A 15,507-nucleotide genomic window follows, 5' to 3' on the forward strand; every position below is an offset into this window, starting at 1 on the left:
AACCCCCCAAACCCTCCACACCCTTCAAACCCCCCAAACCCTCAAACCCTCCAAACACCCTCTATCTGTGTCTCTGTCTCGCTGCAGCTATATTCTGTGCACTGAGCCAAGCTCTCTGACCAATGAAAGGGCTGGCAGTCTACTTCTGATTGAATAAAACAACAATCAGGGAAAAGCCTAGGAAGGATGTAGGAGGAGGGGTTTGTTACAGAGAGAGAGAGTGAGAGCGAGAGAGAGAGAGAGAGAGGAGAGAGAGGAGAGAGAGAGCGCACCGGCAGCACACAGCTAGAGTGTGTGTGTTAATGCTGGACTATAGAGTGTGTGGGTGTTAACAAGAGTGAGAGTGAGAACCACCAGCACCAAACCAGGCAGCAAACAGCAGAGACAGACAGAGACCGAGAGAGAGAGGGGATGGATTGCTCCAGGTCCATACATCACGAGATCACTTCTCTGAAAGGTACAGCCCCATTCATCTTTAAATGTTGTGCTTCATGTTGGGCTCCCTGCGTGTTTTAAAATCCAGATCAATAGACATGTGGTTATGAAAGCTGCAAGGGGATTTAACCCCACAGAGCGAGTTTGTGTCTCTGAATCGAGCTGCAATGACTTGTTTGTTTAGTTTCAGCAGGGGAAGGAAATCTTTTGTTTTTGGTGTAGTCGGGGGGATCAGGAGGTTTGTTCAATGTTGTTAAGCTGTTGTGTACTGGTGCTTCTGTTGCTGAACTCTGCAGTATGATTCCTCTGTACTGAGCCTGCAATGCACTACATCATAGCAGCATTCTCCAGCATGGGCAAGGTCAGGCCAAGCCCAAGCAATCAAACCCATAAAACAAGTCAATGGAGGTTGGTTGCAACACTGTTTGTGTAAGATATTGACAGTATGCTACCTGCTTCTTGGTATCAGGTACCTTTGGAGTGCCCTTTCTCTAAACAATATCGACACTACCGTAAATGAATAGCTGGAACTCTCCCAACCTCTTGAAACATGGAAAAAGGGTCCTACTGCAAATAATCATATCAAACCTTCCACAATACTGTACGGCCCTAAAGCAAAATGCTTTGAATTGTCATAGACTTGATGCAAAACTTACAGACAGGGCAGGAACACTACTGTTGATATTGAAAGTATTTTCACTCAAGTCTTCTTTCAGAGTCTTCAATTGAAGATATTAATAATGACTTCTAGTTGAAATGTTTGACGTTGCCAGTCAGTCAGGTGAATAAACAGATATTGTGACAGATAGATAGGCACTCTGTGTGTGTGAGTGTGTGTGTGATGTTACATGAGTACTGCACACTTTCATGCATGTTTGAATCGGCAGGGCTTGCCTTGTCTTGTGAAGTATAATCGGGTCCTTTTAAATGTAACCCTACAAGCCTGGATTCCTCTCCAGTATTTGAGGGAGATCTTTATTCCACTACTGCCTCCAGTGATCTCAGGGGTGTTTGACAGTTCTGCACACCACTGGTTTTACTGCTCGAATCAGACGTCACATGACAGGGGGTTGTGTGTTACTCTCCATTTACACAATGATACCGGTCTAATCATTGCAGATAGATTCCTGTAAACGGCATTATCCATGATGATCAACCAGCAGATTAGCACCAATGTTACATCTGACTTCGGTCCCACCCAGATTACAGTACAGTATGTGGAATCACTCCTGCTCAAAGGTCACTGTAAAAGACAAACATGGTATATGTTTGTTCCAAGTACTCTTTCTGTGTACTTTGTTTTTGGTCCCTTTTAACTGATTCAAACATTCAAAATCCTAAAAGGTATAGACAATGTCAACCCAGGGGACTTCTTTGAAGTGATAGATAAAGGGGCATTCAGAACAGAAAATAGGAGACACTTTTTTACACAGAGAATTGTGAGGGTTGGTTGTTAGTAGCTTATTGATCCCAGAATCTCATCAAGCAGCTTCTTGAAGGATCCCAGGGTGTCAGCTTCAACAACATTACTGGGGAGTTGGTTCCAGACCCTCACAATTCTCTGTGTAAAAAAGTGCCTCCTATTTTCTGTTCTGAATGCCCCTTTATCTAATCTCCATTTATGACCCCTGGTCCTTGTTTCTTTTTTCAAGTCAAAGAAGTCCCCTGGGTTGACATTGTCTATACCTTTTAGGATTTTGAATGTTTGAATCAGATCGCCGCGTAGCCTTCTTTGTTCAAGACTGAATAGATTCAATTCTTTTAGCCTGTCTGCATACGACATGCCTTTTAAACCCGGGATAATTCTGGTTGCTCTTCTTTGCACTTTCTAGAGCAGCAATATCCTTTTTGTAACGAGGTGACCAGAACTGAACACAATATTCTAGGTGAGGTCTTACTAATGCATTGTAGAGTTTTAACATTACTTCCCTTTATTTAAATTCAAAACTTCTCACAATATATCCGAGCATCTTGTTAGCCTTTTTTATAGCTTCCCCACATTGTCTAGATGAAGACATTTCTGAGTCAACATAAACTCCTAGGTCTTTTTCATAGTTCCCTTCTTCAATTTCACTATCTCCCATATGATATTTACAATGCACATTTGTATTGCCCGCATGCAATACTTTACACTTTTCTCTATTAAATGTCATTTGCCATGTGTCTGCCCAGTTCTGAATGCTGTCTAGATCATTTTGAATGACCTTTGCTGCTACAACAGTGTTTGCCACTCCTCCTATTTTTGTGTCGTCTGCAAATTTAACGAGTTTGCTTACTATACCAGAATCTAAATCATTAATGTAGATTAGGAATAGCAGAGGACCTAATACTGATCCCTGTGGTACACCACTGGTTACCTCACTCCATTTTGAGGTTTCTCCTCTAATCAGTACTTTCTGTTTTCTACCTGTTAACCACTCCCTAATCCATGTGCATGCATTTCCTTGAATCCCTACTGCGTTCAGTTTGAGAATTAATCTTTTATGCGGGACTTTGTCAAAAGCTTTCTAGAAATCTAAATAGACCATGTCGTATGCTTTGCAGTTATCCATTTTCAATGTTGCATCCTCAAAAAAGTCAAGTAGGTTAGTTAGACACGATCTCCCTTTCCTAAAACCATGCTGGCTGTCTCCCAGGATATTGTTACCATATAGGTAATTTTCCATTTTGGATCTTATTATAGTTTCCATAAGTTTACATATAATAGAAGTCAGGCTTATTGGTCTGTAGTTACCTGGTTTGGTTTTGTCTCACTTTTTGTGGATCGGTATTATGTTTGCTATTTTCCAGTCTGTCGGTACAACCCCTGTGTCAAGAGACTGTTGCATGATCTTGGTTAGCGGTTTGTAAATAACTTTCATTTCTTTGAGTACTATTGGGAGGTTCTCATCTGGCTCAGGGGATTTGTTTATTTTAAGAGCTCCTAGTCCCTTTAACACTTCTGCCTCTGTTATGCTGACTTATACTTTGCGACTGGCCATTCATTTTTTACAGAAGCGTTAACATTTCACTTCCATTCCATTAAGGAGAGGAAATCCACAAACTTGTTTTCACTCAATATCATTATTCTCTGCCTGTGTTTTCCTGTGCTTTTCCCTTGTACAGTAGAAAAAATGAATGACACAATAAAATATTTTTCAACTACAGCAAACAAACTGTACTGTATTATCATAGGGAATTGATCAATTCTGCAGGCTGTACACTCGTTTTAGTCAGTGGACTGCAAATTGAAATCCTGCACTTGTCAAAGGAAGGTGTGACTGCTTTTCTACCACACGTCAATAAGCAAAGAAGGCAGAATTAATGCATTTAAGGTACACAATTATTTAATGGCTAGCTTTTCAGTACCCTAACCCTATCACCATAGCTAACCATTAAAATTGATTGAGCAATTGAAATACTTCATACCCTTATAGAAATTCCCCAACACTAAAAGCAAAGCGTAATAATGCATAGTGCAAGCATGGTGAAGCATTATGTAGCATTGTTAAGCCTGAGAGGTATGGGAAAGGGTAACAGGCAGTGTTGTGTGATGCAGTGAGTGCTGTCTCGTCTTATCCCCCCTGTCTGGGAGATTAGATGAGGTTAAGGGCTCTAGAAACATGAATGCAGACGAGCCTGGCTCTTTTGCATAGTGGTTGAGATGCTCAATTTGCGGTGTGCAGGGTAGCTGGTTCACACCCAGTATAACCATGGGAAACACATGGAAAAACTGCAAATTGACTGTGCAAACTTACCGTGGTAAACTTTTATAAGGATATAAGCATGTGACAATTATCAAGGGGATCAATTAACCTGACCTGCATGCTAAAATCCACCCAGCAAGATTACATTTCTGAGTTGTCTAGATCTACTGCTACTCATGGAAATGCATACACTCCAACAGGCAGGGTAGTGCAGGGGCTGCTATAATAATAATGTATCCATGATCTAGGGAGTTCCAAACAGGGTGTCAAACAGGGCTGGGAGAAACAACTAACTGTATTCAAGATAGCTGAAGCTCTTTAACTGTATTCAAGATAGCTGAAGCACTTTAACTGTATTCATGATAGCTGAAACTCTTTAACTGTATTCAAGATAGCTGAAGCTCTTTAACTGTATTCAAGACAGCTGAAGCTCTTTAACTGTATTCAAGATAGCTGAAGCACTTTAACTGTATTCAAGATAGCTGAAGCTCTTTAACTGTATTCAAGATAGCTGAAGCACTTTAACTGTATTCAAGATAGCTGAAGCTCTTTAACTGTATTCAAGATAGCTGAAGCACTTTAACTGTATTCAAGATAGCTGAAGCACTTTAACTGTATTCAAGATAGCTGAAGCTCTTTAACTGTATTCAAGATAGCTGAAGCACTTTAACTGTATTCAAGATAGCTGAAGCACTTTAACTGTATTCAAGATAGCTAAAGCTCTTTAACTGTATTCAAGATAGCTGAAGCACTTTAACTGTATTCAAGATAGCTGAAGCTCTTTAACTGTATTCAAGATAGCTGAAGCACTTTAACTGTATTCAAGATAGCTGAAGCACTTTAACTGTATTCAAGATAGCTGAAGCTCTTTAACTGTATTCAAGATAGCTGAAGCTCTTTAACTGTATTCAAGGTAGCTGAAGCTCTTTAACTGTATTCAAGATAGCTGAAGCACTTTAACTGTATTCAAGATAGCTGAAGCACTTTAACTGTATTCAAGATAGCTGAAGCTCTTTAACTGTATTCAAGATAGCTGAAGCACTTTAACTGTATTCAAGATAGCTGGATCAGTTTCAAGTTGTGTGATACCTTTAGTCACATTTGTTTTTAACACTGGAATAATCACGCTCAATGTGTGCCCATTGTTTTTTTGTTTATTTTAAAATGTAAATACAATCTAAATCGACCAATTATAAAAACACCCACTTCTGAGTGCACATATAGCGTAGCTTTGGGATATCAGAGAGGGGACAGGGAGAGAGAAGAAGTGTCAGGAAGGAAACATTCCAGCTGGAAAACTGCAATCCAATTCTCCTGAGTTTATGAGTGGCAAAACTTTATGAACTCGCCCTATAATAATAATGCGCTTCTAAAATTCAATATTTTAGCCGTCACGTTTAATATCTGTCAGCCTTGAACAGGGTTTCCAGACGTCCTGGAAAAACTGGGATTGTCACCGTTTTCAGCCTTCATTTTTTGTCCCAGTCGGAAACAGTAAAATTGTTAAATCATCACGGTTTTGCAATTGTATTCACATTTTTTATTAAAGTACAAAACTGTATCAGTGTGCTCAGCAAGTTAACAGCAGAGTGATTTATTAGGTTGTGTTAACACCATTCAAATTAAAATAAACAATCTTGCGGCTTTTCAACTCACATCGCAATGCATTCTGGAATGTTTTACCTGTCTCTGGTACCTTTCACAGCAGGGCTACCATAACCAGAATGCATGAGTTAAACAGCCTGAACTGTCCTAAACTGTCCGAGTGTACATGGAGTCCTATGGTAACCCTAGTACTGTGTATAAGGTCAGACAATTAACATGTACATTTAGGAAGGCCGCTTTGATTATATTCATTTAGCATCTCGTACAGTAATAGTAGGAAACTATAATTTGTTGGAAAACACATTTTGAAATGGATAAGACCTGAAACATAACTTCACAAATACTTGCCAACCAGATTCCAAGAGTTCAGAAATATCTCTTAACAAAATGATAGATAAATCCTTGTACAGTTATCATTTCCATACTGCCTAATATTTCACATAGTTAAGTAAGGTAAACCTATTTAAATGTCTGATAGAGCACTCAATGCCTTAATTTCTAAAAACAACAGTGGTGCTCTGGGGTTTGTGCTGTGCAGTGGTAGTGATGCTCTGGGGTTTGTGCTGTACTGTGCAGTGGTAGTGATGCTCTGGGGTTTGTGCTGTGCTGTGCAGTGGTAGTGATGCTCTGGGGTTTGTGCTGTGCTGTGCAGTGGTAGTGGTGCTCTGGGGTTTGTGCTGTGCTGTGCAGTGTTAATGGTGCTCTGAGGTTTGTGCTGTGCTGTGCAGTGGTACTAGTGCTCTGGGGTTTGTGCTGTGCAGTGGTAGTGATGCTCTGGGGTTTGTGCTGTGCTGTGCAGTGGTAGTGGTGCTCTGGGGTTTGTGCTGTGCTGTGCAGTGGTACTGGTGCTCTGGGGTTTGTGCTGTGCTGTGCAGTGGTAGTGGTGCTCTGGGGTTTGTGCTGTGCTGTGCAGTGGTAGTGGTGCTCTGGGGTTTAGAACATAAGAACATAAGAAAGTTTACAAACGAGAGGAGGCCATTCAGCCCATCTTGCTCGTTTGGTTGTTAGTAGCTTATTGATCCCAGAATCTCATCAAGCAGCTTCTTGAAGGATCCCAGGGTTTCAGCTTCAACAACATTACTGTGCTGTGCAGTGGTAGTGATGCTCTGGGGTTTGTGCTGTGCTGTGCAGTGGTACTGGTGCTCTGGGGTTTGTGCTGTGCTGTGCAGTGGTAGTGGTGCTCTGGGGTTTAGAATATAAGAACATAAGAAAGTTTACAAACGAGAGGAGGCCATTCAGCCCATCTTGCTCGTTTGGTTGTTAGTAGCTTATTGATCCCAGAATCTCATCAAGCAGCTTCTTGAAGGATCCCAGGGTTTCAGCTTCAACAACATTACTGTGCTGTGCAGTGGTAGTGGTGCTCTGGGGTTTGTGCTGTGCTGTGAAGTGGTACTGGTGTTCTGGGGTTTGTGCTGTGCTGTGCAGTGGTAGTGGTGCTCTGGGGTTTGTGCTGTGCTGTGCAGTGGTAGTGGTTCTCTGGGTTTGTGCTGTGCTGTGCAGTGGTAGTGGTTCTCTGGGTTTGTGCTGTGCTATGCAGTGGTAGTGGTGCTCTGGGTTTGTGCTGTGCTATGCAGTGGTAGTGGTGCTCTGGGGTTTGTGCTGTGCTGTGCTGTGGTAGTGGTGCTCTGGGGTCTGTGCTACTCAGCCCGAAACTTATATAAGGCACCATTTCAGACAAAATACGGCGAGTGAAGGGTCATGTTTCAGTGTGCAGGTCATCAGGTTGCGGCACATGGGTCATGGTTGGCGAGGGAGGGGTCAAGTTATGCTGCACGAAAATCCATGGTTGGCAAGGGAGGGGTCAGGTCATGCTGCACGGAGGGTCATGTTTGGCGAGGGAGGGGTCAGGTCATGCTGCACGGAGGGTCATTTTTATTTATTTATTTCTTAGCAGACGCCCTTATCCAGGGCGACTTAAAATTGTTACAAGATATCACATTATTTTACATACAATTACCCATTTATACAGTTGGGTTTTTACTGGAGCAATCTAGGTAAAGTACCTTGCTCAAGGGTACAACAGCAGTGTCCCCCACTGGGGATTGAACCCACAACCCTCCGGTCAAGAGTCCAGAGCCCTAACCACTACTCCACATTGCTGCCCATGTTTGGCGAGGGAGGGGTCAGGTCATGCTGCACGGAGGGTCATGTTTGGCGAGGGAGGGGTCAGGTCATGCTGCACGGAGGGTCATGTTTGGCGAGGGAAGGGTCAGGTCATGCTGCACGGAGAGTCATGGTTGGTGAGGGAGGGATCAGGTTATACTGCGTGAAGGGTCATGGTTGGCGAGGGAGGGGTCAGGTTATGCTGCACGAATTGTCATGTTTCGGGAAGCAGGTTTTGGTGCAAAGGATTATGGGATGTATAGAGCTCGGGAGAAATGCTTCTATTGAGTCAATGGAGCCATGTCATATTTTGTAGATTTTCGCTATGTTTAAATAAATGAACCAAGAGAACAGTTACTGTATCTTTTTTTAAACATCAGTGAAACGTGTGTGTGTGTGTGTGTATGTACATGTATATATATATATATATATATATATATATATATATATATATATATATAATTATGTAATGAAGTGGGCACTGGTCTGCAAAGTTTTATGCAGACAGCTTCACCAATCCCATCATATGTGAATAATAAAGTACCCCAACAACTTTTGAAATGAAAACAGGACGGTGCCTGTATATTTATTTTCTTCACAAAACAAACAAACAAAACAGAAACCTAACTCCCTTCGGAGTACTGCCTATACTTGTGCAAGAATCTATAACCAGGCAGCTAGTCCTTTTACCAGCAATCAAAATACTTTATTTGCTCTATGTTTCAACTCACAATCCACTTCCTGTCTTTCTCCAAACTGCCACACACAATAATCCACCTGAGGTTCATTTATATCTCCCCCAAGATCAGATGCAGCTGATCGGCATTTCCCATTATCTTTAATGAGTCAGTGCATTATTCAATTCAGGAGGTCTTTACCAAGATGGCCCCCTACTGCCTTCAGTCACAGTAACATGGCGTGTCCTAGCCTAACCCCAGGGTCCTAAATAAAATGTTATCAAAAATAAAAGTTCTGTTTGCACACACCAGCTGGTCTAGGATGATGTGATTTACAAGGTCTGTGCAGCTCTGGCATTGCACTGGCCTCTTATCTCAGGTTTCCAGGTGCAAAGCTGATTTATGTTAAGTGCAGTCCTATCTTGAAAAGAAGGGGAGGGTTCCTGAACTGTGGAGGTAGAAGTACCATGTGTTTGATTTTACAGGGATAACGAGAAAGCAGGGAGACTGTACTGCAGTTAGAAACTTTGTTCCAAAGGCCTTTCATGTGACCCCTCCTGGACATGTCTACATACGTCAAGGAAAAAGGTAAGAATCTGCTCTTAGCTGTGTGTTCTTTACCTTTCCATGTGTGTATGCGATTATACTGCAGGTTGCAGATTATAGAGAGCAGGTGAATGCCTGCTGAAGTTACAGTGTGCTGTGAAACTGTTAGAGGAAAGCACACTGACAGAGAGACCACCAGTGGTTGTTTTGTTTGCTGAGCAGGTGAACTTGTTTAGGTTCCACATAATGGTTAACATGAGCAGTGAGTCGTAGGAGAGATTTCAGTTTGTTCAGTTACTACAGTCAGGATCATGTGACCAGGAGTAGAGTAACTGTCAGGGTTAAGAACCATGGCATTGTTGAAATGTTATACTTTCTTATCAGCATTACTGCTTTCCCTGCATACACACTTTTATCTTCATTTATCAGTGATGGACATACACATGCTAATGGTTACACAACAGCAGTTAGGGAGTTCACTGAACATATTCCTTTATTATCCGTTTTTAACAACCCGAGTTAAACCATTGAACTGCCAATCAAACTAGCTAATTTAATGAGCACTATAATACATTTCCTAAAGGCAATCGTTTCAGGAATCCGCTCATAATATAACATCTCACAGTTAAAGAAACACATCAGATTGATTCACAATGATTTAATTCAGGAGTGCCTCCTCCATTGCTCATAGGCAGGTTTGTCAGTGCAGCATTGTGCTGAATTCCCTGACTACTGTGCAAATGAATGACGAAATCTAATCCCTTGACAATAGGGCTGGATTGTATTGGAGAGAGCATTACCCATAGGGATGAACTAGAGTCAGTGCAATAGCATTACCTATAGGGATGAACTAGAGTCAGTGCAATAGCATGATCCATAGGGATGAACTAGAGTCAGTACAATAGCATGACCCATAGGGATGAACTAGAGTCAGTGCAATAGCATGATCCGTAGGGATGAACTAGAGTCAGTGCAATAGCATTACCCATAGGAATGAACTAGAGTCAGTGCAATAGCATTACCCATAGGAATGAACCCAGTCAGTGCAATAGCATGACCCATAGGGATGAACTAGAGTCAGTGCAATAGCATTACCCATAGGGATGAACCCAGTCAGTGCAATAACATTACCCATATGGATGAATCAGAGTCAGTGGGTCTGTACCTCCGTGCTGACAATGGTGAGGTACCCGGGTCCAAACAGATCTTTTAAACAAATGAATTTCAAATATTTAAATGGGAAATTATTAATTGAAGTTAGTATACTGTACATTTTCAGGATTTTCAAGTATTTAGCTCACTTTTTATTATACTTTTAACACATTTTATCAGGAATTACCACTTTGCTTTGCCGTGCTTTCACACTCTGAGGTGAGCATCCCTGTGCATTAGATGGGAGTTAAAGACCATTAACTGTCCATGTTTTTGTTAAAACCAGACCTGTTATATATATATAGCAGATCAAGTAGATCACCAGACCTAGCGCAGATCAAGTAGATCACCAGACCTAGCGCAGATCAAGTAGATCACCAGACCTAGAGCAGATCAAGTAGATCACCAGACATAGAGCAGATCAAATAGATCACCAGACATAGAGCGGATCAAGTAGATCACCAGACCTAGAGCAGATCAAGTAGAACCCTGTTGAACCCTACCTGTCCTGTAGAGTATGCTGGTTTGAGGGTAGAAGGAAGTATTGTTTTACTCAGTTTCAGGACATGCTTATTTCAATCAAACTTTTTGCACTATTGGCACAAGGGTCATATTTTCTGTCACTAGACTGATCAAAAGGAAAGGATTAATGGTTCTTTATAAACTCGTTGAACTCGTTTGTGTTTCATGTTTTGTGTTTAGGAAAGACTAAGTCTGTGTTGTTTTGAAGCAGTTCTAAAATATTTATACCCCCCTACATTCAAATCCCTTGGAGGTACTCCCAGTTCCTTCTAAACAGGTTCTTAACTTGACAGCTGGAGCTCACTTCTAAAGCAGAACAGGTATGACTGGGCAAGAGCATGCTTTTACGCTTTGCAAGGGATTTGTTGTGTTTTATTACGGCTCAGAGCTGCAGTGCAGGGAGGACAGACCATTATAAGCATTTCTTTTTGTTATTTGTTGCCTCGTTTGAACTAGGAAAAGGAGTCTAAGCCCTGTCACTGCGGCTTTCTTTTCAAAGTACCAGACGGCAGCGCAGCACTCACACTGCAGTCACTCACACCACAGTGCTCCAGCCACTGTCTGCATTGTGCTCATGTTAACTGAGTTATCAAAGCTGAACATGTATGGCTCTTCATTATTCGACTAGAAGCAGCTCCAGTTCTGTTTAAGTTACTGTTTTCATTTGCAGGCACTACAATATTTGTTCCAGGGCATCTGCTGAGATGTATATGCTGTCTGCAGCAAATCTAATAAATACACAAGGATATGCTGTGTGTGTGTGTGTGTGTGTGTGTGTGTGTGTTTTAAGATTTATCAATTAATCTGTTTATTGTTGAAATGCTGAAATACTACACACAAAGAATACAATTAAACATAAAAAATCTAATGATATAGTCTTCTATCAATCACTGGATTCCCCAAACCTTTTGTCTGCTGTCTGAAGTATTACACAAACAGTCCAGTAGGTGGTGCTATTGCGAAGGCATTTGGATATCATTCCTTAGTCACTACCTTTCCTTTGTTCTGCTGACTATATAAAGCCCATGGGAAGGCCCACTGAGGGACTTGTGTTTAACAAATAACAATTTCAGTGGAATCTATATGATTTAAGTCCTCCCGTTTTTCCAACAAAGCCCATTTGTCCCAAGCTTTAAATGTTGAATGTTCAGCTTGGGGGCATCTTTTTCTTAATGTGTTCATACAGTAGTGATGTATTCAATTTCAGCATGAGGTGTAACTAGAACATCATTCAATCAATATGTACTGTATTTATCTAGCACCTTTCATACAAAGAGTAGATCAAAGCGCTGCACAGGACAACACAGAATTCCGTTTAAAAAGCTAATATAAAAAACAGGAGAAAATGACTCATCAGCTGCTGTAGCACTTTTGCTATGAGATGGCAGTGCGTTCCGCAGTCTGGGACCACAGGGACGACATGCTCTCTCCCTCCTTTGTGTGTACACTTGTGGGAGGCACAACAGGCCTGCGTCAGCTGATCAGAATCACAAGAAGGTATAGATGTGACTAGAAGCTCCTTTATATAATCTGGTGCTATATCTTTAAGTGCTTTATAAGTCAGAAGTAACATTTTAAAATCGACTCTAAACTTCACTGGGAGCCAGTGCAGTGAAGCCAGCACAGGAGTTATATGGTCTCTTTATTTCATTCTGCAGTGAAGCCAGCACAGGAGTTATATGGTCTCTTTATTTCATTCTGCAGTGAAGCCAGCACAGGAGTTATATGGTCTCTTTATTTCATTCTGCAGTGGACATGCAATGTGTTATTTCATAGTGGTCATGCAATGTGTTATTTCATAGTGGACATGCAATGTGTTAATTCATAGTGGTCATGCAATGTGTTATTTCATAGTGGACATGCAATGTGTTATTTCATAGTGGTCATGCAATGTGTTATTTCATAGTGGTCATGCAATGTGTTATTTCATAGTGGACATGCAATGTGTTATTTCATAGTGGACATGCAATGTGTTATTTCATAGTGGACATGCAATGTGTTATTTCATAGTGGTCATGCAATGTGTTATTTCATAGTGGACATGCAATGTGTTATTTCTCCACTTGTGTTCCAGTTTATGATCTTCTCTTTTCATTTGGTATAAATCATGGACAGACAGGTGTGGCTGGTTAGAGTATGTTGGTCGCAATGATCTGGGATCAATAAGCTACTAACAACCAAACGAGCAAGATGGGCTGAATGGCCTCCTCTCGTTTGTAAACTTTCTTATGTTCTTATGTTCTTATGGTGAGTTTGTGTGCAGAGCAAACCCAATGTGGGGTCTGCAGTTTTGTATGACCTATGTAAACTAATGACTTTACAACAATAAAATGGACAATCACCATTATTAGATTGGTAGGGCCTGACCACTCAGCCGACACATCAGTGTTTGCTACCTACAACCATAATACTCTGCGTTGAGCTTTAGAAAAGCTATATACAAGGTGGGTGCTGCTAGCCCTGTGGAGAGTCTTCTCCTGAATGGTATGAAAATAAGAGCAATTGCGCTAAACTCCGGGCTAAACTACGAGTGATGAAGGGAACTAAATCTCTTTAGCCTTGAGAGAAGACGGGTCAGGGGAGCTGTAATTTAAATCTTAAACAAATCGACAAAGTTAACTAAGTCCATATTTCAGCACAGAGCCCAGCACTACTGTAGGGTACACAGCTGGAAGCAGACTTGCTGTACGGAGAGTATGTGGGAGTGTATGGAGTGGGCTACCGAGCCACGTTTCTGCTGCTGAATTATTGTGCTCCTTTAAGATCCTTTTAGCCAGCTAGAGTTTTGAGATCAATCAGCTTCTAGAAACTGGACAAGCATTATGGGTAGAAAGGCCTCCTCTTCAGTTTTGATGCTCTTGAAGATAATGCTGGCAGCAATGTCCTGTATTCCAGAAGCAGTTTGCCAGTGTCTCAGGCACGAATTCCAGTCTGAAACCTCCTGCACTGACACCTTTGAGATGCTTTAACCTGTTCTGCTGCCGACCCATCGGCTGGAGGAATGTGGCCTGTGGTCTCCGCTGTTTAGCACCTGTGTGACAGAGAGGATGTCTTTATCTCATGCAGGTAGAATATATACTTGGGCTGGAGGAGATTCTGTAGGGCAGGTGATCTCCTGTTGAAGTTGATTTCTCACATTTCTTGCCTGGCTTTTGTGCAATCGAAACGTTCCTGCCACCATGTGAAACAGCTACTGTTTACTAGAGACATTCTGTTGTCTTTTAATAATTTTTTATGGTCATTGTTAAATTGTTATCTCAGCGTTGCCCTCCATGAAGATTTTGTCAATGTGATTGTCAATGTGAATTTCTCAAGCTCGGCACAGCTCTGTTTCTAAGTGTTCAGTTCCTTCAGCAGTGACATTGTTCTTTATGAGTGCCCTGTGTTTCAGCGTGGCTCTTTATAACAGAGTAAGAATATAATTTAGAGAGCCACTGTTTAGCTTGGCACTGATTCAGGACTGCTAATATTTGATTTAGGCATTGTTTTATTGCAAAACAGGATACAGAAATCCAGCTCCGGTTTCAACAAAGAAACAGCAGACCTGATGAAAATTATTTTCAATATAATTGACTGACAACAAACAATAGGCTGATTCATGCAAAGACAGTTTGTGATACTGTACACAGAAAACCTCTGCCTCTGTTATCCTAAAGTTATTTAAAACTGGATAGGAGCAGGTCGACATGTGGGGCATGATGTCTGTGTCCTCCTTCATAAAAACTTGTGAAAAGTAATCGTTTAATATATTTGCTTTTTTTTTCTCTTCATCTATGATTTTGCAATTTGTATCTCAGACATTTAACCTCCTCTTTGAATGTTCTCTTGCTGTTATAATATTGGAAAAACTTTTTGGAATTGGTTTTAACCCCCTTAGCAATGTTTATGTTTATCTCTCCCGGGGCAACAGCAGTGTTTCTTACCACAGACCTTAATTTACTCGCCCTGCTTCTGAAATGAGTCAGATTGCCCAGGAAACTGTGGAATGAAGAGTCCTCGTGAAAGGGAAGCCTCCCAGGCCACACCCTGCTGGGTTTTAGCGGCTGAGTCACTCAGTCATTCATTTTGTACATGCAGCAGGACCGGCAGCATGATCTTCATTACTACTTTGCTTTTGCTGCTGTTATCAAGACTATGCAGTTTATTACCAACCTTCCTTTACTGCAGTATACTACGGTGGAAGCAGTGCAGTAGCAGAGGCAGATACTGTGCAGTAACTATGCTAAAAGCAGGGTACATTTTACCATTGGAAACTTGAATTTGGGTATTAGTACCTGTCATTAATAGCAATGCCCAATAAGAAAGAATTATGACTGCTATAGGCTTTCCTGCAGTCACTGCCTGTCAGTACCTGCTTCTGATTCAACAGTGTGCATTGACTTAACCAGTACAGAATATATCAACATCCTGTCTTCCACACCCTTCCCATCCTGTTCTCACATACAAAAAGATACAAAAACATTTAACCATGAAGAAACAGCAGTCCTTTTTATTTATTTTACCTTGCACACTCTGCACAAAAACAGTCTAGAGGTCAAAGTAACTTTCTGGTTTCAAATCCTATACATCCTCTGAATGTCAGGTTCAATTGAATTCAATTTAATCAATTTGTATTGCAAATGGACATTTCACTTAGTAAAAAAGAATATATCTGCAGTATACCATGGTGAAGCACAGCAGTGGTGCGAAGCACTGTGTCAGCATGGTGAAGCATGGAATTAAACAGCGCCATGGTAATCTGTACTATGGAGTAGTGGTTAGGGCTCTGGACTACTGACCGG

The 15,507-nt window shown here is 41.4% G+C and overlaps 1 protein-coding gene across 1 annotated transcript in view; it reads left to right on the forward strand.

Annotated features, from left to right (window-relative positions):
* The first annotated feature begins 396 nt into the window (after positions 1-396).
* LOC117435816 (plectin-like) overlaps positions 397-15,507 on the forward strand; it is a 168,707-nt gene continuing 153,596 nt past the window's right edge. The window contains exon 1 of the mRNA XM_059010023.1: positions 397-457. Coding sequence (XP_058866006.1) covers positions 412-457 — 46 coding nt within the window. The 5' untranslated portion in view covers positions 397-411. The remainder of the gene's footprint in view (positions 458-15,507) is intronic.

This window comes from Acipenser ruthenus, chromosome 3, assembly GCF_902713425.1.
Source record: "Acipenser ruthenus chromosome 3, fAciRut3.2 maternal haplotype, whole genome shotgun sequence".
NCBI classification, from domain to species: Eukaryota; Metazoa; Chordata; class Actinopteri; order Acipenseriformes; family Acipenseridae; genus Acipenser; species Acipenser ruthenus.